Genomic DNA, 26,793 nt, shown 5'->3' with positions numbered 1-26,793 from the left:
CTACCCTCAATTATACGTACATAATTTTTAATCGATCAAAATGCGAGTTACGTACGAGGTACTCGCGATTTTCTTGCGAGTCGTAATTCTTTTCACTTACGGAAGTGGTGTAAAAATTAGATTTGCAGGTAGCCAGACTTACAACCGGTCACAAACACTTATTCGGCACGCTGTCGTTTCTTTTTCTCGTGGAAAAAAATTATAAAAATGATTGAAAATGGTAGAACTACCTACTAATCGAATGGATAAACCCACCTCTTCTCGCCGCAAAGCGACTCCGGCGCCAGCTGTCGGCAACCCGATACATTAACTCTATTTTAAATATCGGTATATTTTAAACCGCTGGTGGCACCTCGCGATACAGTTGTATTTCTAGAATAATTATTAAATTAAGCGGTAAATTTTATAAATGTTTGTTACTTGTTACGTTCTTATTGTTTTAATGTAATTAACCAGATTTTTTTTGTACGGTACATCGTATTGTAATTAAAATTGTTAATTTAGTTTTCGAACGGTAGTCTAAAAAATGGCGCCCGCGCGCGAAGAACTTTTCGGATGACCGGGGTTATTTCTTTTTTATTATTTTACGTCTAGTCAGAAAATCGAGACTTAATCGGAAACGACGGTCGATCGCGATCTACCCGTCAAAGAGTTAATTTGAGAACCCGAGATAAAATTAATGGAATGCAGACACGAATAAACAATTTACGCGCCAAAATTCTATTTATTCGACTGCTTTTACTGGAGACAATAGAAAACAATGGCGGCCACCGCGTGTGTTTAAGCGCAATATCCGAGAACCCTTCGAGTGGCCGAGATACCATCGATTTAAGGAGCGAAAAAACGCTATTACGTAACATACCGGAAATGTACAGTACGTAACACAAGAGCTTCCGTTAACAAACGTCAAGAGACCAGTCAAAAGCTTTTTGTTTATTTGGGACACGTTGGTTACTATTAAACCTCGTACACTTACTCGCGTGCAGAAATTCGTTACGAAATAATTTCGGATAATGAAGAAAAAAGTCCAGAAATACGACGATGCGCCTTTATTACGTCACACGACGTTGCGAAGAAAGAGAGAGGAACGACGTCATCCGATTTTCCTGTAGAAGCCGAAGCTGTAGGGGAAGTGCGGACGAGGAACGAGCTCGGGAGGTAGAGGAAGGGGAGGACGACCCACCGTCCACACTCCGTGATCGATGCTAGACCCGAACATCACCTCCCGACCCACCCACGGTCCCGGGTGGTGGGCGGGGGGAGGTCGGGCGGAAGCCGACCACAGCGCCAACAGCGTCAGGACACAGCTAAACTGAAAAAAGGAGGAGATGAAGGGCGAGAGGTGGGAGGAGACAGCAGGAAGAGGTGTCACTTACCCGCCAAGTTACACGCTCCATATCTACGGCCGTCGGGATCCTCCGCGCTTTTATAAGTCCCGGAAAGGTGATTTACTCTTCTCCCCTCCAAGGACGGGGTCCGGTTCCCGACGTGATCTTCCCGTCCTCGAAGGAAGCGTGGGAATCGTCGTCGTCCCAGTCAACGCGGAGGAACGCTTCCTTCCGAAGGGATATTCGCCAACCGGAAGGAGAGCGTCACGTGGAGAAATACCAGGGGCGCGCGCCTTCCAGCGTAGCATCGTTCACCCTAATCAAATAGGGTGTCGACTAACTCTAGCATTGTATAAGTAGTGTAAGAAGAATGGCGGTGGAAGAAAGTAGGTCTAGTTTCGGAGGAAGACGGCCGTCACGCAACCCACTTTCGTGACCGCTTAAATACGAATAACGTAACGAGAACGGAAGGAATAATTACGGTTACGGTTCTAAAAGCGATACGAGGTCGACTGCTAAACAAAGGCCTAATGAAGTAAGGGACGAGCATGCAAATTCTCTTCTCTCGTTTAATTGCACCGCGATGTTTCGTCGGCCGAATTTCTCCGCTTTTTATCATAGTGTTAACGAAGTCGAATTTCCGTTATTAAGTAATTCGCTTTCCCCTCGTGAGAAAAGGAAGATACCAAAGGGATTTCCGGCGGGTTGCATTCGAACTGGCGAAGCCCGCATCGTTCGTACATTATGCAAAGATACTCGTATTAATATATTACCAGACTAACTCTGGAAGTTTCATGAAAATCCAATTGTTAGAATCACTGTGGATAAAATACATATTAAAATTCGAATCGGAGAAGTCGAAAGTAACGTAAAACGAATACGAATTACGTTAAACATTACAGACGTTTGAGATGTGTAACGCTGTATAAGTTTTACTATATACGTAAATAGGAGTATCCCAAATTAACGCAATTAATTAATCCCTCGATGCCATCGCGTACATCAAATACGGTGATAGCTCGAAAATCGAAAATTTATTCTAGCGGGTGGAGTACCGAGGTGGTACCTCGGTAGAATAAATTTTCGATTAATAAATATTTTAATTTAGTCATCCGTAGGAAAATTTTTCTATAAATTTAGGTTTACGTTTAGGTACGAATGACCGCGACTTCTAGGCTAATTTGTTTTTCCTCCTCCAACCTTTGACGGAACCCTTTCTGCAAAAATTTCCTCATTCCCATTCCCAATTTATAATTTTCTAAAAACCACGAGAGAGCCCTTTTTCCGGGCCGGTACTTCGATTATTACGTGCACGGAAAAACGATTAAAACGCCTAGTTCGGGGGTGGCCAACAGTTTTTGTCCCCGGGCCGAACCAGAGGCTGCTCTAGGAAAATTTTGAGGCGGTGCGAGATCTCATTGTGGTGTCACCCCGTAGAGACTGAATTGTACATAGAGATTACAGATATATTTTTCACATTATCACGCTTTATCAACATCCTACGCTGTACCTACGATATTTGTACTGGAGGGTTAACTCTAAACGCGCAGTGAGTTGTTGACCGTTCTTTTACGCGTCAGAATTTTTCATCGAGCTATTCGAGACTTCAGTAGCTCTTATTGAAAGATTGATCGCCAGCAACATAAATTCATTAGACGGGCCGGATCTGGCCCGCGGGCCGTATGTTGGCCATGCCTGGCCTAGTTCCTTCGTATCGATCGCTCTCCCGGTTTTTCGGAATCAATATTTAGTGCCGAGGAGAAAAATTCCTTCCGTACGGCCGTAATTATAAACCTTTCAATTTCCTTTTTTTCACCGCTAGAGGCCGCCGTACACCGCCGCGACGCCACTACGCTTTCCATTAGGAACTGGCTTCCAATCCGGAAACGACTTAGGCGCCCTCTTCCGTCGAAGTTTTCAACTCTCGTGCCCTACGGCGCGGGTGGGATTCCGGTAACGCGCGCGAGTAACGCCGAGAAGAACTGGGCCAAAATTCTCATTTCTGGAGGATTCCGCTTCTAGCGAAAAGAAATTCGAGAACGGAAACACTTTAATCGGTAATATAGATAAATTACAAAACGAAAACGGAAGGAGCGATTCGGGAATCTCGTCCGAAACAAAGTCAGTGGTCGTGTCTTCCGTCCGTCGGTCGAACCGAGGACAAAGAAGAGCGGATCTTCACCATGTCGGAGACGAATTCTTCTCCGCCTGTAGTCAGGTAGCCTCTTCCGGCCGCCAACAGCACCGCCACGGAGTACAGCGCCGCCAGTATCTGGAAAAAAACGTCCGGGTCACGCGCCGTTTCCACTTCCGGAAAAACGGCCGGAAGTAGAAGCGGCGCTCTCCGTCACGTATACAATCATACATACAAGAAAGACTTCGGCCGTACACGAAGTATGTAGCCGGCGGTTAAGAGGGTAAGGAAAGGGGGAGGGAGAGGAGATAGACAATAGAGAAAAGTAGGATCCCTCTGAACGGCGACAGTACCCTCTATGTTTGATGTTAGGTCACGTATACGACAGTAGAGCGCTCGAAAGACAGACGACAGAGAGAGAGAAACGGACAGACAAACGGAGGGAAAGGGAGAGTGGCCGCACTCACCGCTATCTTCATGTCGAGGAACGAAAGCGTCCGAGTACGACGACGCGGGTCTTATATTTTCCTCGTCCGTCCGATTCGGGACGAGGTCGACGCGGCTTCCATTCTCTAAAAATATACGCCTAACCTCGCGCTCTTTTTCCTTCCCGATTTACGTCGTTCGGGCCAGGCGGGCCGAGGGACGTATTTTAAGAAATGCGGACGACCGTCAAGAGCGGAGGCGAAACCATTTCCGAACGGATTAATACGAGTGTGTCTAACAAAACGCCCGTAGGAGACATCTGGCGGTGGTTGGCAGAAGCCGGATTAAAACAGGAAGGCGAAATTACAGAATTTTCGTGGCTCGGTCGACGACGGTTATCTACGTCACGATTGGGCCGGGGTGTGTCACGCGATTGTGGCGCCATTTTTTTTAGTAAAACGGTACGCGTGCCCGGAGGTTAACGTTATTTTTTTTATTGTATTTATTCTTTCGTGCATCGGCTAGGTTAAGATTATTTGCAATTCTATGAGAGCAAAATCGTCAGACGAACTCAATATATATTCGTACGACGAAATTTACGTAATTTTAACGTAACGTCGCGTAAATCATTTATCTACCTGTATTTTGTATATATACGGGGTGTTTCAAATAAGCAAATTTCGTATAGGAAAGCGAGAGGGCGCTTTGCTGCTTCGAATCGTCATTCCCCGCACGGATTTTGAGCAATAATGTGGAGCTTGCCGACACGCATTTCGTGTATGGGGCTGCTGCTCAAAGGATGTACGTGGAGCGATTTCCACGCGCAACTCCCGATGAAGACGTTCGAATGGTCGGCGATCCGGCAGATTCCTACCCGGAAATCGCTCCACGTACTGTACATCCTTTGAAGAGCAGCTCCATTTCCTTGCGCAGCCCCATACATGAAATGCACTTAAACTACGAAATTCATTTTTAGTTCGTTTGTAGTAGCGTAATTTTCCGTACACCGAAGACAATCGTCGTCCCCGAATTATATCGAACAAAATATTTAACAACTTTACATTTATATCTGCGAGGACGAGGCGAGAATTACGGCCAACGAAGGTTATTTCGTAGGCGACGAATCGGTCGGAAGGCCGAAAAACGAAACAAAGACGGAGAGCATTTCGTCCATCCGAATGCGCAGGGGGTGTGTCGCCCCCGCGGAATTCGTCCGGACACACTGTATGTAAGCGATTATTCCCTCCCGCCTGTACCGATTTTAAAAAGAAAACCACAAAGACTACGACAAAATAATTCATTTATTGATAAAAATCTGTCGGCGTGGACGAGGATGGCGGACCCGAAGTAGACGACGAGTCTGGGCGACGTCGGAAGAAGAGGGGAGAGGAGGAAGATGGCTTCCGGTCAGTGTTGGATGTTGGTGTAACTGTAGACGACGTTTCCGCCCGATTGCAGGAAAGAGGGGTCCGAGGCCGGAGCGGAGAGGGAGGGAGCGGCGTTTTTGTCGGCGCCCAACTGGATGCTGTAGTTGGGGGTGCCGTAGCGACTGTTGTATCCCACCCTTTTGTAGCCGTAGTAGCGATCGGAGGACACGTATCCCACGTATTCCGCCCCGACGGGTAAAGTGGATACTGCGAGCAGCAGCAGCAGTAGCAGCGGGGCGAGAACCGTCACCTAGGGAAGAGCCATCTTTAAAAAAAAAAAAGAAAGAAAAAACGGGGAAAAATTTACCTGTCTGCCACATACCGGTCTGGCCATATCGCCGAAGGTAAGCGCCCGAACGATCGGGTTGGGTCGCGCTCCCATACTTATATATAACGCGCGGACCAACGACCTTGGAGACCTCCGACTCGCCCGTTACGTAGCGGGCGACCCTCCGAATCTATCCTTACTCGGCCGCCTTTTCGGCAACCGGATCGGTGACGGAAATATCGGCAATTGCGCCAACGACAGGGAATGGGTCAACCCGGCTCGAAATCCCCCCGAGTCGTCCATCCTCGGTCCACCCGAGAAGCGCGATGTTTATCACATTTCCCTCTTTGCCGGCAGATTACGGAGGGGTGAGACGCCCCCCAAAGGCCTGTCGATCCTCGGGTGAACAACTGAAGGACGTTTTAATTAACTACGCGGCTCAGACCCCGGCGGCGATCTGTCTCTGGATCCTCTCGACCGTCCTCCTGTCCAGTCTCTTCTGTCTCCAGGTGACCGCCAGTCCTCCCAACAGGGCCATTCCGGCCGCCGTCCCTTCCACCAGCCAGAAGTTGCGCTGCTCCAACCAGGGCACCTTGCAGCTGGACAAAGGAGAAAACGAAGCGTCACTCGATCGACCCTCTTAAATAATGCCGCGAAGAGTACTTCTATTGTATAAACTTAACACTTAAATACGAATTGTATCTCCTAGACCGGTTTCCGATCGTTCTTTTTGTTTTTTGCCACGAATCGCTCGACCAATCGGAAGCCGAATATTCGGCCTCTGGCCGAAAAATCCCTAGCACCGAACTGGACGGGGAACGGTTGGCTTTATAATTTATGCGGGTAAGGCTGACCTCTCTGGTGTTTTCTCTCTATATAAATTCCAAGCGCCCACCCGTTTAAAATTTCAGACGCCTTCGATGGAACGGACTAACGCCACGGAACGTTCCTTATAACACTTAAATAAGTCGCCTGTGGGGTACTCGCGCGCGATTTTCGTTTAAACCTAAACTAATCGCGCGTATCCCCCCGGCGTGCATTACGAAACTGGCGTAGGCGAGTAGAGATTCGAATTGGGGAACGACATAAAATTTTACAGAGACCAAGTAGTGGGAAAAACACCAACGTGGGAAAACTAGAAGCTAGTTTTTGATTGGCGTAACGAGTAGACGTTTAAATTAACCAAACTGGCTTGGGAGGAAGGTTTTTTTTTTTTAATTTCTTACTGACCTACATTTCGTCAAATTAAATATCACCCCCGGGCGTAAAGAATTTTAAATCGATTTCCGAAACGTCATTTACGCTCCGTGTTTACGAGTGCGTTATAAATGACAATTTTCGAAAATTCCCCAAATAAATGCTACGGTGTGTACCAGTACGCGCGTAACGGTGTATACGAAAGCGGTACAATCGGAGACGCCTACGCTCGAGACTAGGAGAGAATTTGTACCGCACGTTCGATTTTACTATTTAATTTTGGGGCCGACGACCGAAATGGCGGTCGGAAAATAAATTTAAGATTTGGCCGACGTCCTCGCCTTCCCACCGCGTTTTACCACCGCCGGAATTTCCGCCCCCCGCTACCCCCGACTAGTTTTTTGTCCCGTCCTTGGCCGTTCTATTATTATTGTTATTGCTTTATTGGCTTTCCGCTTAAATATATTTCGTTTGTCCTTTGAGAAAATGCCATTGTTTCTTTTATAAATAACCAGAAAACTATTTAAGTTTACCTTTAAACATGCTTTGAGAGAATAAAAAATGAACTTGGCCGAGTAAACGGATGCCTTACCCTCTTTTTTTCTATAGGTTAATTGTAACGAACAAACTGACGGTCAATTTCGTATGTATGGATGTTCATGTGCGTGGGGAGGTAGGGAAAAGGGGGTACTCCAATATACGAGCGCTCCCGGTCTCTACCCTCAAAATTAAGCATTTTATAACAATTAATACCATAAAAATTTTTATAAAACAAAATCTCGTAATGGATGGCGCCACGCGCTATTTTAACTTTCCCGGCTTTTGAGAGATCGTATTTTAAAAATAACATTTACATTATTAATCAAAATAAATAACTAAAATTGTATGTGGCGCCATCTGTTGCGCGATTTTCTTATAAAAATTTTATATATTTTTTTATTATTATAAAATAGCAAAGTTTTTATAACATAATCTCGTAACAGATGGCGTGACATATATATTTTCTTAATTATTAATCTCATAACAGCCGGGAAAGTTAAGCAACTCGTTGATAGATGTGTTTTAGTTTTTTGGGTTCGGGGTCTCAAAACGTGGAGATCTGCAAAAAAAAACTCAGAAGGTCAAATTTAACACGATTCCCGCACATTCCCTTGTCGTGTATATATAACAGCCAGGAAAATAAAATTCCAGCCAAGAGTTGCTTAACTTTCCAGACATTTACTGCGTATATTGCTATCTGTTATAGTTTATTATTAAAATCTTCAAGATCGTGTTTGTGCCTATACTTCATTCTGCAGCCAAATTCATCGCGCACGAATGGTGTTTGTGTGCGGTAGTAGCCCCGAGTCTCCCATCCTGCGCTATGGTGGTTGCGTCTCGATAGCTATAAGAGTGTGGGAGATACGGAGGTTGAAAGTTGACTTCGAAAATGCGTAACAATGGAAGTGTTGAGTAACAAAGGAAGTGTTAAGAGAAAGCGGAGTGCAAGATTTACAGGCGCACATACGGTTTTTTGCAATTAATGTGGACACGGGGGACCTAATTCTTGCATTCCGCGAAAACGGGTAAGATTGGCTATAATGTAATCTTAATCTTAAATGTTTTGGAATAGTCGAGGACCGTTGTGTGTGAGTAGTGGGATGGCTTTTGGAGACGTGTAACGCACGAGATTCAGTTGATTTTTCGTAAGTAGAAGTGTACGAATAACAGAAAAAAGTAGAAAGTGAAAAGTGAAGTGTGAAAAGTAAAAATATAAAAAACAATGCCAAAGCGTGAGAGAATTTTTGTGGTCTCGAATCATATCGAAACAGAAATAATCAGACGGAAGAGCAACTTGAAAATTATAGGGAAACGCATCGAATCACAGAAACATTATGTAGAGGAAGAGAAACAGTCTTTTATATATATATATATATTACATATAAATGTACGAACAAATAAAAAATCCAGCGAAGCGGGTACTGGCAGCTAGTAGTCAATAATAATAGTAAGTCGTTTCTAATTACAATAAAAATACTATATTATGATCTATCACGTGCTGTCTCCAAAGTTCGGCAAAAAGAATAAATTATCGGGAAATAGTCGGAGATGAGTACTCGCGCCACCGACAAATGTCACGCCACAGCTTCGTACGCCGATATGCCGATCCGCGACGAAATGAAGCTTAAGCAATGGAGTCTTCGAACGGAGTACACTCGGTAAATATTCCGACAATTTTTTGTTTATAGCGTAGTTTATACGGATTATTCCCAAAAAATTATACGTGTTTTGGAAATGTCGAGTGAAATTAGTCTACAATCGATTAATTTTACGTTAAAAACCTTTCAAACCGCCGCACCAAGTGCACGAGTGCCCATCGAGCACGTATAGTACATATATTTTATATGGGTTATTCCCAAAACATTATGTGTTTTAGAAATATTCGAGTCAAATTAGTCTACAATCGATTAATTTTACGTAGAAAACCTTTCAAACGGCCGTACTCCTAAACTGCACGAGTGCCATCAGGCACACCCCCAATACTGCGCCAAATGCCCGTCATTACACCCAACAGAGAGGGAGGGACGTTAAAACGGCTCGAAAATAGTAGGCTCTTACGAATTTATCAAATAATTCTTGATAAAAGGAGTCAAACGGACCGTGTCAACTTTGAAATTGGCAGCAATATATAATTTGATAGCGGGAAGAGACGATCCACGTCTCTCTTTCATATTACTAATTGCAGTCTCTACCATGACAGATATCTTGGGGTGTCATGGTGCACATTTAATTTTTTTTTTTTTTTTTTTGTTTTTCATGCGATTTTACGCTCTTGAGTTTTGCGGGAGGCTTGTTTTACTTTAGGCTTGTTTACTTTGTTTGTTGTACACGCTTACTTCCGCTATAGCGTGTGATAAATACTTTGGCTTTCATTAAATACTTGATGAAGCTACCTGCGAGTACCCGCTTCGCTGGGTTTTTATTTGTTCGTATATTTATATGTAATATAGTTTTTCTTATATATAAAAGACTGCTTCTCTTCCTCTACATAATCTTTCTCTGATTCGATGCGTTTCCCTATAATTTTCAAGTCGCTCTTCTGTTTGATTATTTCTGTTTCGTTGATAATTTTCTCGTAGCAATGTTAGACGAACTTCTCTTTCTTCCGTGGTTTCATTTCTCAAGGACATCTTTTGCCTTTCAGATATAGTTCGAGACCGCAAAAATTCTTTCTTACGCTTTGGCATTGTTTTTTATATTTTTACTTTTCACACTTCACTTTCTACTTTTTTCTGTTATTCGTACACTTTTACTTATGAAAAATCAACTGAAGCGTGTGCGTCAAACGTCTCCAAAAGCCATCCCCACTACTCACACACAACGGTCCTCGACTATTCCAAAACATTTAAGATTACATTATAGCCATACTTTCTTTCCGTTGTATACGTAAGCCGGGAAAGTAAAAAACAAAAATATAATATAAACTATAAATATTTTTCTAATATGTATCTTCCACGGTTAAACGAATTGTACGGCCGATTTTCCTAAAATATTTCTATGTCTGGCACGTACGGAAGTATTAACAAATACGTAAAACTGGAACATGGCAACCGGGAAAACTTTGGCAAGAAATAAAACAACAATACGACACAGAACTGTAAATATTTACGTAGGATAAAATGCAAATTGACGAGGAAATAAAATAATGAAATGAAAAAGAAGTATTTATAGTAGATAAGCCTATTTATTTATATTCTAACTACACTCTTGTTCACTTCATTATAAAAATTTATGCAGTGGAAAACTATTTCTGAACATATGAGGAAAAAAGAAATTTCACTAGGCAAAACAAAGGCTGGGCATTATTTAAATTGAAACAAGTGATATGGTCCAATCTATAAAGATTCTAACTCTGGACAGCCAGAATGATAGAAACATTAATTAGACAATCAAAAGTTTATTAATTAACTGATCTCTTCCCATACTAACGTAATATTGGAAGAAATGAATTCGAGTGTTTTTGAAAAACTAATGTTAGCATTGAATACAATAAATACTATAAACTCAGATTTAAATATTGTAAAAAAATTATATAGCCTACACTCACACAGACTTGGTTTCTAACAGAACAGTACTGTGACATTAGGAAAAAAATCAATACACTAAATGCACAGAATACTGAAGTGATGCCACGGCTTTCAAAAGGGAAAATATTTTTCTCATTTGAAAATCTATGGCATAAAATGTAAATCCGATTCAAAATTATCATGCGACCACATTGTTAGAGTAAATTGGCAAAAAAAATAAAAGATTTATAGATCTGGATATTTATAATTATGTTATAATCTAACTTTTAAGACACTAGCATTTTTCATTACTTATAACACACATTTTTCTGGTTTTATTAACAAAATATTTATACAGGAGAGTAATAAGTTTTTCACTGTTCGATTAATTTAAAATTTATGTGGGACCGGTGCGGACTTTTTACTGACGTATACTGATCGAGCGCGTGCTAAATAATCGTCCCGTCGAACCGAAAAACAAATCGAAAAATGGCAAAACTGGCAGTCTCTGGCCCCCTTGGGTAGCTTCCGTCCCCCGCAATCTAAAAGCGAGCAAGCAGACGGCTGCACCATTTTTACCTAATGTTCAACTTAGTATACATTAATGAAAATTTTATAGCAAGTGGTTACATTATTTGTTTTGGAATAATTGACTGGGACTTGTCACCAAGCTGTATCTTAATTAATATTTCTTCAAAACATCAACTGTTTCCAAATTTGTATTTCTAATTTATTAAAATTTCTTTCTTCATTAATGAAAAACTATTTCAAGTAAAGAAATTTCAACATTTATTGTTTTTGGAATGTATATATTATGGTCAATGATGCAAAATGTAAAATTACACGAATGTCTGTTTACTTACGTGAACGACCAAAAGTGATGCGACTACGTCTATGACTGGATGTTCGATCGTTGTCCGTACACGTTAAACATTTGTGTCTTTTGCTAAACGTTGTGTTTCTTTTGGGAAAGTACTGTCAACAATGACCGGGCATGGAAATAAATGACAGTCAATCGTTGGTTGTCATTGAATATCAATATTGTAACTTCATTTTTGTGGTTCAGTTTTTCTAGAGCATTGTACACCTGTGATTTGGATGTTTATTTAGTTATATAGCACAGGATAACACAATATATTTATTTTTTAGGACATAATCTCAATATTTAAACAGAAAAAGAAATGAATGTAATCCTAAATAGAGCACACACTAAAATTTAGGGCTTGTTTTACTTTTATACCTCTAAGGTAAGGTGGTAGAGGCCTAAGTTAAATAAATGAATAATGATTAGTGTACAACCGGGACAAAAAAACCTCGGACAGCACGTTACTTTAATCAATCTCTAGCTTAGCTTCCAATAATATCAAACAAAAATTTCATACACTTACAATTTTTTTATATTTGTAAACTTTTATTATAAGTGTACGAAATTTTTCTGTTTGATATTATTAAAAATTCTGAAGATTGTTGGGTTGCATCGATATACTATTGATACATCATTAGCTCTGGCCACTTTCTTATGTATGTTTCTTAAAGATGGGATATAATTTAATTAAAACCACTCTTCATTTCTGGTCTACGGATTTACTCCATCCCGATAATTGACCAACGTTTCAAAATCAAAACTGGTCTATGTGGGTGCCACTATACATAATTTACAACAACTTAAGGAATGTAAGTACACAATTGATAAAAATCTAAATAATACAACACAGGCAGCTTACTCGCAACATCAAAACATAAAAGTACAATGGGATCAGGCAACCATCAGCAGACCCACATGTATATTTTGTCATATTTATTCAAACAACTGAGATTTAAATTACACTTTGAGATGCAGCACGCTTCTGCTTGGCAAGAGCACTGTTTTGTCCCACAGTTCAAATTTTTTTTAGTATATTCATTAGAACCCAAACTTCTCCTCCCTCACCTCACTCACTAATTTATAAAATTCAGTACATAACTTTTTCCACTACTGTACTTTAAACAACAGAACAAGAACAAAAATAACCAAAATAAGGTTATACTATGTGGTGTATGGTGACTGCCACAGCAATTTACATTATTACCAAGTGGTACTGGGTGTTGTTGCTTTAACATGTTGCCAATATTGCCTGCTAGACTGGCAGCTGACATCCAATTCCATCTATTCGTGTCATTGCCCAATATAATGTGCAAATGTGGTGAATGTCAAGTTATTCATAAGATTTTGTATACTCACATCATTGACTGTAATATATACATTAAGTGAAGATTTGTGCAAATTAAACTCAATTTATAACATAAAAACTAAAACTTTTAAAAAATAACTTTTATAAATGAGCAGTCAACATAATTTTGTTACATAAAATGGTACAAAACAAAAATTGTTAAATTTTTCCAATAATATAAATAAAATAAAATTACATAATTTTTTATCATACAGTATATTTTCTTAAATAACTCAACCAAAAATTATTTGTATAATGTAGTAAAAAGATATAGATAACTTATAAAAATCATTCAGTGCAATTTCACTCACAATCTTTTAGATTAATGATCAATTTTTTAAGCATTTTTGTTTTTATTTTCTGTGAACATATGAGTATATTTAANTATATATATATATATATATAAATTGACTATCTCAAAATTCTATAAAATAATAAATAAAATCTTCAAACCTGTTACCGGTGTGTTCTCCCAGGATGACAAAAATGCCAAAAACAAATAAATAAATAGTTTGTTACTAACATTTTCGAATTGAAAAAAAGTTTTTTTTCAGGTAACTTTGAATTTCTGATGGAATGCAGATTGAAGAAAACCGAATTTGAAATTCGAACACACGCTTGGGAAGCGGGAAGTGCATGTTCGAATTTCAAATTCGGTTTTCTTCGATCTGCATTCCATCAGAAATTCAAAGTTACCTGAAAAAGAACTTTTTTTCAATTCAAAAACGTTAGTAACAAACTATTTATTTATTTGTTTTTGGCATTTTTGTCATCCTGGGAGAACACACCGTGATTTGTATAAAATTTTTACAAATCATTATAATACTGTTTCACATATTTTAGTTAAGAATTTATAAATATCAGTGATTGAAAAACTTATCATAATCTTAAATTTCTGTTTTATGCTTCTATTTCTATACACAATGTGCTTGTGATTTGTTTCTTGTTTCATATCTTGAAATGATGTCATACACAATACTAAATGAATATTTTGCATTATTTGTTTAAAAATTAAATTATTTGTCCATTTAGCATGATTATAAAATTTACTTCTTACTCAAGAAATGAAAAGATTGCAATGAGTGATATTTACAATTTCTTTCATTTTGATTTAAATACAAAAAAAATGCAAAAATAGTTTGTTTTTATTTGGCAGCATAACTTACGACATTAAAATTGCTATTCAATTTTATCAAATTATTTTATTGTATCTTAAATGTATAACCAAAAACTGTAAATGGAACAGAAATTTTAAGTTTCAGTAAAAAAAAGTTGCTTCCGTTGTTATTTCCCCAATATATCTATAAAGATTTCTCTAATACCAAACAATCTGCCAGATCTTTTTTATCGGTTACATAAAAGTTAATTAATAATCAGATACAAAGCAATTTGGATAGAGGTAGGGGTTTAAGCTGCCATCTCTTAATTATCTGTAATAATTAAATTTATCAATTTTTTTTAACTCAGAATATTCTTGAAAAAAATCTGGCAGATCATTTGGTACTAAAAGTGTATAGGGTTGTATATGTTATATTAATTTATATATAGATAACTCTAATTAAAAAATTAAAATAATAAAGTTTTGTAATTATAAATTTGAAGTTCCTGTGAATTTTTACTGACTTAATAAATAAGGAAATTGTTTTGTTAATTAAGGTTTGTAATAACAAAAAATATCAGAAATTCACCATAATTACCTTCTGTACACAGTTCCTGATTTTTCACAAGTTATTTCTTCTTTGTAACCAGTAGAGAGACAGGCTAAGGTATGTTTGCTGACCTATCAAAAAGTTAACATAAAAAATATTAATACAAAACATGTTTATTAACTGTCAGGTATAAAAAAAATTAATTTTTAAATTTAAGATCATATCATCATAGAGCAATAAATTGAGAAATGAGTATGTCCTAAGAACAGTGGGTGAAAAAAGGAGCATATTAGAGACAATAGAGGCAAAAAGCTAATTGGATGGGACACGTGATTCAAAAAGAAGGTTTACGGAATGACATTATGGAAGAAATGGTTGCAGGCAAAAAGAAACAAGGGTGGAGAAAAATTAAAATGGTGGATGACTTGAAAGAGGGAGCTACAGACAATAGTGCAGGACACTAGTAGTTCTCACCAGACCTACTATAACTAGCAGAAAACTAATGATGATCATCACTCTAATTATTAAACAATAAACAATTTGATTGATTTGATTGTAATGGAACAATCAAAAAATTTTTGAATTTCTGTTTAATTTTGTTATAACAAAGACTGGAATTAAAATTTTCCTACGAAAAATTTCTATTTAAATCTGCTTCCATAAAACTAAGGGCAACACCTGCTCTCAAAGCATAATTAATGATGTGAAGAGGTATTGTATTATTTAGTAGTTTTCAGATGTTAAATTTCCTGTATTCTCTCAAAAAAATTTGTTTGAAAGTAAAAGATTTCAATTTATATATTAACTCTCCAAAAGATTAACCAACAGCAAAACTAAGTTTAAAAATTCTCTAAAGTCACGAAGTTTAATGGGTTTTGTACGCACAAATGTGATAGTTTCTTACATTTGTATCTATTACTTATAATATCTTTACATTAATAAAATAGAATAATGGCATAATAAACTTAAATTTAAATTGTTAAAGGTGTTATACAAATGTATTAATAAAAATTATTTGTAATAAAAATAATTAAAGTGACTAATAAAAATTATTAGTTGCTTAACCAAAAGTATTTACAGTATTTCAGTTTTCAAAATGTGGCCATTCAATGTAAATTTGAAAATTCTTGAATATTTTTTCAATTATTGTAAACCTTTCTGATGTTGAAAGATCAATGGGTATTGTATGAAGAATTTATTTTAGTTCTTAAAAGAGATCATTGCAGTTATGAAAATATTTGTATAATGCAGAATAAGGATTCCACACACAGTTAGGATATTAGGCTACAAGCAGTTCATCTTGTTTGGCTTGACAGATAAGACAGAACATTGCAAGAGTGATCTGCAAAGGTTGTCTTCTGGAAGGATTTCTATGAGAAAACTGCCCCCTATTTGGTTGGTCTGTTTACGCAAAGAAAACTTGGAAAACTTTGCTCGGCCAACTTGCATCAAGCTCAAACCGGGACTAACTACTGACGTTTGGCGGCTTCGACCACTGGCGAACTCTGGTTTATTTTGACTCGGACATCTAGATTTCTAGTCAAAGTACTTTTGAAGCTTTGAGTAGTTCTATTTGTGTTTTTTATTCTTTTTATTATTTATTTATTATTGTATTATATATTCTTTTTATTATATAATTTTTGTCTTGTGGCTAGAAATATATAATAGAAAGTATTATATATTCTTGTATTATAATTATCTTTTTATTTATTATTGTGTATGGTGCCATATGTTACAAGATTTCCTAAAATTAAATTTATACATATATTACTCATTATAAAAGGGCAGAAACCTTATTTTTGGGGTAGGAATGAGATTTACAAAAAAACTGTAAATGTCGACAAGGAGTAAATCGTAATTAAGTCTGGTTACATTTGAGATAAAACCTCTAATTCCCTCTGTTTTGTCCGCTCCTTATAACTACCCTCTTTCAAGTAATCCACCATTTTAATTTTTCTCCACCCTTGTTTCTTTTTGCCTGCAACCATTTCTTCCATAATGTCATTCCATAAACCTTTTTGAATCACGTGTCCCATCCAATTAGCTTTTTGCCTCTTTATTGTATCTAATATGCTCATTCAAGAATAAACAATTCTTGACTGTTTTGCAATTCGACAAAAGTGTTCTAATAGCATGGAAAATAATATAAGTAAAATATGGCAATTGGTATAATTTTGACCCCTCTAGTTTGCATTTCTCAATTTTTTGACATTCCACAGATAAATTATATAAACAGTTCTTAAGATCTGTTACAAGGTTATATGTAACCTTGTAACAGATGTGTTATCTGTCAAGCCAAACAAAATGAACTGCTTGTAGCCTAATATCTTAACTGTGTGTGGAATCCTTATTCTGCATTATACAAGTATTTTCCAAAATAAAATACAGTGGAACCTCGGTATACAACCTTAATCCGTTCCCGATGTTTGGACTTATACCGAATTGGACATATACCAAACCAACCTTTCCCATAAGAAGTATGTAAAAATGATTAATCCGTTCTCGTGTAAAAAAAAATGGCTGGCTTTAAACACCTCACTTTCCTGGCTAGCTCCTGCTTGATTTTTCGTGAGATCAGCGTGTATCTTTTTAGCTTTCTCGCAAATAATTGCTTCCGATACGCTGTCTCCAGCACTGTTTTTCAGTTATCCAAAGCAAAAGCAATTTCTTGACATGATCTAATGTCTTCGATCTCTGTTTAGAAATTTATTTAACCCCTTTCGCAATGTCAGCAGATTTAATAATGTCTTTATTTTTCGCGATTGTCCATATCATCGTTCTCGGAATACGGTAAACAACAGTTAAAATCTCGAACATGCGTGCCACCTTCGTATTCCTCAACAATCTCTTTCATCAGTTCCATTGTAACTCTAGTCATTTTTTTAGTTTTCTGTCGCTTTTCATTTGCCTTTTTGCAGTTTGTGATTAATAAAAATAATAAAATTTTACTTATGAATTAAAACCAGAAGAAATTTAACAAAGTTATAAACCGTTGCACCGCGAACGTCTAGTCTGGTCTAGTATACCGATAGTGCTACTTGTTCATTGATGGTGCGTATAATTGAATTATGTCGTATACTGAACAAAAGTCGTATAACGAGCAAAATTTGTTTCGTCCAAACAGCACGTATTCTAAAGCAGACATATACTGAGGTACCACTGTATTTAGAAAAGCTACATATTCATAACTGCAATGATCTCTTTTAAGAACTAAAATAAATTCTTCATACAATAACCATTGATCTTGCAGCATCAGAAAGGTTTACAAAATTGATTATGAAATATTTGGATAAAGTAAGTCGTCTTACGATTCAAAATGCAACAACCCGATGAAGATTGATTTTGTTATCTTTCCGATTAGTTTCTCGGAATTCCACTCCATCATTTCTGAGAAATAATCATTTATTTAATCTTATATGGCCAATGATAACAATGTTAAGAAAAAATTGTACTGAAAATCAAATAATTTGGAAATATTTAAAAGGAAATTAAATACAGTCAAAGCTAAGTCTGATTAATATTAAGTGACCGATAATTAGTTGTGATTGCAAAAAGGCAGTGTACTAGGATTTTTGTTAAGAATTTTAACTTTTTATGAGTATGTAGCCAACGTTGTCAAATTTCAATATAAAAATTATAACTTACATGATGTTTTTTATGTGCAGATGTAGCATTACTAATAATCAAAAATTGAAAAAATTAATTTAGAAGTTATGAAATGATTTAGATAGATTACATGCCAGAAAAATGAACATAATTATATTTAGAAACACTCATTCACAAACTTAGTTACACATGTGAATATTAAATATAAAACTTTGTGCTAATTAACAAATGCTTAAATATTAAATGAACAATCTAACATTTGATTATTCATTGTGATGAACGAGCACAAAGTTTATGCTAATAATTCAATTCCTATACTCCAAATAGTATAAATTAATTTAATGGAATAATTCTAAAATTTATTCTAAATAAATAATCTGGTTAGACAGCTAATTTACTTTCTATATCTGGAACATAACTTCTTGCACAATATTCAACAATGAAATGTTCCCTTCTATTATATTTTCCAAATTATGTGCTTAAACTTAGGTGCATTTTAGAGGATTTTAAATTGAAATTTTTATAGTAGTAAGCAAATTGAATACAGAGAGTTTGAGCGAAGTGAGAAGGAGTTGAGCTGAAAGAGTAGCAAAACATGGACGTGCACATGTACACGATCTTTATTATAATACTCTGAAAGACTGTGATCAGTAGCGTCAGAGTATTAGCACATCTAGTACATCAGAACACTTAAGTATTACAGTGATCAAGTTGGTGTCACAAATGTATCAATAATTATTATGAGAAACAAAATATAAATAAATAAATAAAATTAAAAGAAAATAATAGAAATGAAATAACAAAAAGTGTACTGTAATAAATACAGTGGAGTGATACAATGCAAATGATTTAAGTGACATTGAACAGTATCTGTGATACTGTTCAATGTCACTTAGTCACTGTTCAATGTCAAGATACAGTAGCACATTATACAAAGCCAAAATAAACATTACAAAAAAAGAAAAAAAACAAGTGAAACTATATTACAATAAATGCAACTATAATACAATATAATAATTAGTAGCAAAGCAAGTAGAGGTTGAGTAAGCAAATGGGGGAAGTTGGTGTAACTAGCAAGTGGAAGTTGCAGGTTCAAATCCCACTCTGGGCTAGTTCTTTTCTCCCAGACAGTTCTAAATTATTTAATAAATTATTAAAAATTTGGTTAAAAATCAATGTATTATTATATATACAGTGGATTTCGCTTAATTGGGACACATTGGGACTAATCCATTTTGGCACAATTAAGCGGCTTGCACCAGTTAAATGAACTAATAATAAGTTTTATAATAAAATATGTAATACATAGGTAAATAAATAAGTAGGTAAAAAATAATAATTAGCTATCTATTTTAAGGCTTTATTAAACCAAAATACAGAAAATATTTGTACTATAAATTTGCCAGACTCACGATGATAAATAACTGATTCGCGTAATGCTAGTGTTGCCAAATATTAGTAGTGATGTAAACAAGGGTTGACCACGATATAGTATACAATGACACTTCACGCCAACGAAGTTATTATATGCTTATAACACTTACGTGTTGTGGGGTTACAGGAGTTGGACGAGTTCATTCTCCAAGACTCCACTCCTGTAACGCCACAACACGTAAATGTTATAAGCATATAAAGGGTTGACCATTCGATCCGTTCCTGATCAAACAATTTTTCCTTTCTTTTTAGTTAGAACATGTTCTAACCAAAAAGGGAGAAAAAGAAAGGTTTGTCCAAAAGTCATTTTATGGTCTTCCTTCGAGCACAGTTTCCTTTACTTGGAGATGGGCCACTTTGGCGAGAGTAACCGTAGAATCTGCCAGCTCGATGCTGGTCTCAACAATCGGATGGCTGCTGCCCTAATCTAGACTTAAGTATGCACATATTGTCTTCCAAGGAAACTCTAGCTGTCTTCTAACTCAGTCGAGAGACCTCAAAAAATTGTCCAGGGATCTTTGACCCTTTGCTTTTAAGATCATCCGGTCCAATCCAGAGCATGATCAGTAACTCACATTCAGGTCCACCTCAGACAAAATCTCTGTGTGATACGTCCCACTATGTTGACCCCCTCCAGAAAAACTGAACTGTCCAAGCAGGACAAAATCGCTTTCTCTCTGCCAAACGTTAGGCCTATATGACATTAGTGTACATAGTGCCTACATATTTTTGGAAGATTACTAAAATATATCAAAAATTGCTAAATTCTTTTCTGCTACTGTCCCAATTAAGCGATTAAATTATGTATTAATTTATTAGTTTGGTTTCCATTCTTTGAGATTTGGCCCAATAAAGTGTATGCCCCATTTAACCGGTGTCCCAATTAAGTGGAATCCACTGTATACAGACCTTAGAATAAAAGATTCAATAAATAGAGTTCTAATAATGATAGAACGTAGAAACTTTTTAATCCAAAGCTATAAAACTCCTCTAAGTAATATATAAATATGTATTCAATAATTTTTACTTCTCCGGCTGTTATATGTAACAGAGGAAAAGTGTAGCGCTCGGTCAAAAAATGACCCTTCCCAAATTTTTACATTTTTGGACTCAGGGCACCTTGAAATTGAGATATATAAAAGATTTGAGGTTTTTTCTATGTGTGGATGTTAGACTGTGTGTGTGGGGCATGATTTTGTTCACCCTGTTTGAAGCCTAATAATTTCTGTGGTCGGAATCGGAGTCGGATGGTTTAACACAAGAGTTAGTTATTAAGTGGTTGAACTAAATCATGACCCCATATATATTCTAGCATCTTAGGCGAGAACTTCTTAACGGGTTTTACTGTACTATTATAAAATGACAAAAAAGCTTACTTTGAGGGTAGAGACAAGTTTTATTTTATTATTATTATTTTTTAATTTTGAATGCCTAATAATGAGTAAAATATTCATTAAGAGATATGACACATGACCACTTTTATGTCTTCACCCTGTCGACCTTTCATTAAGAACCAAAATTTAATAGTATTAATGCCCCTTTATATGCAAGCTACAGTGCCACATTTCGTTTCTTAAACTTTACCCATTCTGAGATATTGTTTAATATCTCAGAACAGAAAATAAAGAAATTAAACAAATTAGACGCCAACATACACATTCGTGCAAATTTTTTTCCCTTTTATTGACTTTTTTGAGGGATTCGGGAGGTCTCCAAACGTGTAGATTTGCAAAAGAAACTTGGAGGGTCAAATTTGACATGATTCCAATACTTTTCCATTTTATATACATTACAAGTTGGGAAGTAAAAAGGAGTCGGAGTCGGCGGATATTTTGATGACTCTGACTAAAACACCAAAACTCCATTACTCCGACTATGCAGCTCTGATATATACACACAGATGAAAACATACACATACACAACCCACATAAATGAAGATATATATATATTATTGGAATATTTTTTGTTATGAATAGTCTATATTGGGACAAGTGGGTGACTCAAGTGAAACAAACAAGCAAGGAGTGGAGTTGGGTTGCCTATGGCAACCAGGGAACAAGGCTCCCCAATGTGTTTGTTTATATATATATATATATATATAATGCTATGATAGATTTTGACAGTACTAAATAAATTAATATATAAATTTTTTATTATTATTAAAAAATAAAAAAGAAGAATTATAAAAAGTTACATTAATAAATTGTTAAGAATACAGTTCGTGTACAAAAGAATTCGTTAGAGTATTATTTACTTTCTAAAACTAATGATAAATTAGAAGGTAGAATCTTTTAACATAAATTGACAAGTTTCAATTAAGTGGGATGTTGAAGACACAAAACAGTGTATATCATCCATTGAACTATTTCAAATCTAGAGTCACTGCAACAAAACTTTTATTCTATTTAATAATATTAATGGACTTTCAGTAAATTACTTAAAAGCTAATTAACAGAACAGCTATAAATATTCTCGATCTAATACGATGGAAATAATTAATGCACGCCCACCATAAAATCCTTAAGGACAAGTTTACTCTACCGTTATTCAGCATCCATAAATAATTCAAGATCTAAAACTTAACAAATAATACCCATCACCAAATCTTTAAACAGAAATGCAGCAATTATAAAAATTTTATTTATAAACCAAAAAAGTTTAAGTTTCTTTGTTTACTCTTAACAAACTATGATGCTTTTTATCTCAGGTAATTACATAATTCTCTATCCATATTGTTGTACTGCAATTTCTTACTTTATCAAAACATACTAAATAATACTTAGATATTTTAGTTTAATACAGTCAAATAAGGTTACAGAAAGAAACATGTGATCGTAGACAAAATCCTCGTAGATGATAAATCGACGTTCGACACGAAAGGATTAATAAAAAAAAAAAACAGAGCCAGTCGACCAGAAATTAAGATAAATTATTTTGCTATTTTTGCACGCTCGGACCGAGGCAGGGCGGATTTCGAGCTTGACGCACCTTCCGACCTCGTCGAGCGACCCGCACCCTTTCTTTTCTGCGCCAGTCTCGGTGGACCGTCAGGCTCAAACCGCAGGCCACGTCGGTAACCATTCGCACGGCTAATACGGCGTTCGCGACACAAGGACCAAGCCAGACAATAGTTTACTCCACGAATCTAACACCGATCCAAAAGTGTGTTCATTTCTTAGCAGATAAAGTAGATCTAATCCTAAGAGACCTAACAGCATATTTGTCGTTTAATATTAAACCGTATTAAACAAACTTGAAATTTAACTCGTACATTAACACGGCCAGCAAAAGGAAAAGCTCTTGAGGCATCTCGCAGAATTTTCATTAGATAAATGCGGTCAAAGTACGTTTAGCACACAGTTTCGTTCATTAATAACGAGAAAATATGCAACTCAGTCGCATCAAAATCGGCGTTTTCGTTCCCGAAAACAATTAACTTTATTTATCCAGAACACAGAAACAAACGATTTAAGAATTGCACGAAACGGGTGGAAATTAATAATTAAGGAGTAAATGGGGGGTTACTTCCCAGCTAATGTTTAGATAGAAAAGGAAGCTCTAACCTTCTCGAACTGGTTACAGGCTCTGCAATTCTGCGTGACGGAATATTTTTCGTTGTTCCAACAAGAAGAATTGTCGAGTTCGTCGGTCGGACGTGCGTATTTGTCGGGAGAAGGAGCCAAAACACTTTCCACTACCAGAACCACCAAACAACTGCTGTAATATACAAAATATGCCGTCCAGTTACGGTTATTAGTCAAATACGAAAGAAAACCCAGCGCTTACCAAACCAGAGATGCCACCACGAACACCATGCGACGAAAAGAACACGATTCGATCATTTTTACTTCGTTAAAGGGTCTACCGCAACGTGATAGCCGCCATCTTATAACGTAACAGTGTTGCCAGGAGCATAACCCGTAATCGATTTTTTAGTTTGTTTTTTTTACGTTTAATGTACGAAATGGTACATAAAAATAATATGTATTAAGTATTGAGAAATAATATAAATAAATTTATATTAATTTGAATTTCGAAAGAGTTATTGGAAAATTGAAATGTATCACGTGAGACAATATCGGATGGCCCGAAAATGTGAAACGTCAAAAACGTATACAGTAGAGCGTCGATTATCCGAAAGTGAATTATCCGAAACGTCAATTATCCGAAAGAATTCCAGTCGGCAAATTTAAATTTTCGCCAGTGCTGTGGCGCTGCAATCTTTGGCAATGTCTTGGGCTACTCAAATATTTTACGTTTTTGATACTAAATTAACTTCTGAAGTATAATTCTTTATTGTTTTTTATATTTTTCAATATATTTATTTTGTTTGTACAAAATAAAGAAGTAATTTTTAACCATACAATAGTCTTCGTTAGGCTTAACATCGACGAGAATTCAACGCGAAGCGACACGCAACGGAGAAAAATTTCAACACGGGATAGGTTAATATATGTTTTCGTACATGATCGGTTATCCGAAACATCGATTTACCGAACAACCCCAGTCCCCAATTGATTCGGATAATCGACGCTCTATTGTATTTAAGTGTGTAGTGTTTACTCGGTTTAAAGTATATCGGTGCTTACCCAGTCGATCGTCTCCGGAAGGATACGGATTCGAATCCCACGACGTTTCTGGCCACGTCAATAACATATTATTCTTACTCTAATTCTATATTCGCAACACGTATAAGTGGGAATAAATAATAAATAACACACGTAATTTGGGGATTGACCTTTTTCGGGCGAAGTAAAGCGAAACAAAACACTAAAAGAATAAACATTTAATTCTTTATAAGACACGTCACAATATTTCAATTTTTAAAGATGTTCGGTAAATAATAACAAACACAATCTTTTATTAAATGTATTCACAGAACTGAAGACGAAAGTTACGAATGGAAATGAGTTTTGCCTATTTGTTTGATGAGAAAAGAGCGTAATAGAAGCCAGAACACTACACTACAATTGAAACGAAACGGATAAAACCACCCAGTTTGCATCCGTTTTCCGGGTTTTTTCTTCCCTTTAACCCCTAAAAATGGGTCCAGTTTCTTTTAAGTATTCCGGGGAGGAATCCTCCTCGGCAGATACCCACCTCTATACCATTCGTCTTGGCCTTTCTCTCATTGCAACACCGCTTAGAGGAGAAGACAGATTTACAGGAGTAGTTTGTCATTGTTATTTCGTAGGAAATCTTACCATTTCGTAGCAGAATTTTGTAACTCGAATTTGGAGAATGGTGTTATTGAATATCTTTGTTATTTGCACAAAAAATAAATCACTAAACACTTGGAGAATTTAGCTGGAAATGGCAGAGTATCCCTGGAAATTTATAAATACTTTTCTCGAATATTAAATTCCCTGTCGTTTTTTAAATTTTAATGATTTAATTTTATGTTTGTAAAAGAATTCATTAATAAATAAGCGCCAAAATCTCATTAATAACTTAATTATTTAAATTAAGTTTCAAAGTAAACGTATATACTTGTAGAAAGTAATTATTTTATAGACAAATTCGTGTATTAAATTCCGAGAAGTTTATGCTTTTATTTATTTAACACGAAGGAAAATGTCTTCTTTTGTAGAGAAATTAAGTTAAAATTTAAAAATTTATGGCATTAATTTTGTTATAAATAAATAAAAGTCTTCGAATCGGGTAGAAAATTAGCGATTTCATCAATAATTGTTTGATAAAGAGGAAAGGAACGTCTCTAACAAAGTAAAAGGTTAATAGAAGAAATATTTATCTCATTTTGTATGCCATTTCTGCTGAATATTTACAAGTGAAACGTAATTTTCTTTAATTTTTCTAGCAAAAATGATGGTTTTTTTTAATCCAAAAGTTTCTTCGAATAGGAAAGATAATTCAAATTCTATCTCATCGATGATATTGTAAACCTTTATCGATTTTTAACCAAAATTTTCATATCGCGTGTAGAAATGTGGACCGAACTCGATTAAAGAAAAGAATATTTTGTAGTCGTTATCTCTTTAGAAGAATATAAAAGTTTCCTGATGAATATTTCACTCGTTCTTTACGTAACGCCACGTGTTTTTATTTAAAAAATCCTAAATTACTTTTTAAAACTTCGTTACTTTTCCTGTATATAACATAGGGAAAGTATGGCGACCGGTCAAAAAAATTACTTTCCCCAAAAAAGAAACGTCGAGAAATGCAAAAATTTGGAGAGTTTTTCTGTATGAATGGATGTTAGTGCGTGGGGAAAGCGCGAAGTGTTCACCCACTTTGAAACGTAATAACTCTTGCACTTTCTGTCGAAACTTTCCGAAATTTTAAAGGGAAGTTTGTGTATTAGGGGTATTGATGCCATTAAGTTTTGGTGGTTAAAGGTCGAGGGGTAGGGGAGATAGAGAAGGAACATGTGTCATATCGCGATTAGGGTCGGAATTAATGAAGATTTTACTCGTTATTAGCACTTGCAATTTTGAATTTGTTCGTTTATAACGCGTTTCGAGAAGCCACACTTAATAACGTCTCCTGTGATGTCATTAAGTGTGCACTCTCTTGGCTATATTTGTATACTGGATAGGACAGTAAAAAAGTAACTTATCGAATTATTTTTATGTGTATATACCCGTGTCTTTATTTCTAGACGTCACGGACCATCGACCGAAGTAAGTTACGTCACCCTCACCCACATTGCGTTACGTGTATTATCATAATTCTATTATCTGTCGTGCCGTAATGCCATATATTATAATACTATTATCGCGATCTAAATTGATAACATTGTAACCGTCGTACTATAATTTATTATCCACTGTTTAATGTAATAAATTATGCGCTCCGAGGAGAGTTGACGAAACGTTATTTTCCAACCGGTAGCTCGGGATCTTTGACTCAAAATGGCGGATGTATCGCGTGCCGGAAACGAAGACATCCATCGATATCGTTCTCTCTACGATATCGCGGCATTTAATCGCGGTTTCGTACCTAATCTATAAAATTAATTACAGATAAAGCCACGTCATCGATCACCTCCCCGTTTAAGTGACCCCCCCGCACGCATTTGAAATATCGTTTTCGACACGACATTTATTT

General features: G+C 36.4%; 1 protein-coding gene across 1 annotated transcript; it reads right to left on the bottom strand.

The window, feature by feature from the left end:
• Positions 1 to 5,220: 5,220 nt before the first annotated feature.
• LOC111635509 (protein JTB-like) lies at positions 5,221 to 23,642 on the bottom strand. The gene is made up of 4 exons (XM_023380485.1): positions 23,512 to 23,642; positions 23,289 to 23,442; positions 14,734 to 14,816; positions 5,221 to 6,182 (listed from the first exon to the last, which is right to left on the bottom strand). The coding sequence occupies exons 1-4, from the start codon at positions 23,565 to 23,567 to the stop codon at positions 6,023 to 6,025; spliced, it is 453 nt and encodes a 150-aa protein (XP_023236253.1). The 5' UTR covers positions 23,568 to 23,642; the 3' UTR covers positions 5,221 to 6,022.
• Positions 23,643 to 26,793: the final 3,151 nt, after the last annotated feature.

This window comes from Centruroides sculpturatus, unplaced genomic scaffold (genome assembly GCF_000671375.1).
Source record: "Centruroides sculpturatus isolate CEXI.00-Female unplaced genomic scaffold, Cexi_2.0 scaffold978, whole genome shotgun sequence".
Classification (NCBI taxonomy): domain Eukaryota; kingdom Metazoa; phylum Arthropoda; class Arachnida; order Scorpiones; family Buthidae; genus Centruroides; species Centruroides sculpturatus.
Note: the sequence above shows the minus strand (reverse complement) of the source record. Positions and strands in the feature narration are given on the sequence as shown.

Bases quoted from the DNA above. Each gene is read 5' to 3' on its own strand.
- LOC111635509 (XM_023380485.1), bottom strand. From the start codon at position 23,567: ATGATCGAATCGTGTTCTTTTCGTCGCATGGTGTTCGTGGTGGCATCT. The intron at 14,817-23,288 runs GTTAGAGCTTCC...ACTTTTTGATAG, and splicing joins CCTGTAACCAGTTCGAGAAG to GTCAGCAAACATACCTTAGC. The intron at 6,183-14,733 runs GTAATTATGGTG...TCCTTTGTCCAG, and splicing joins TCAGGAACTGTGTACAGAAG to CTGCAAGGTGCCCTGGTTGG.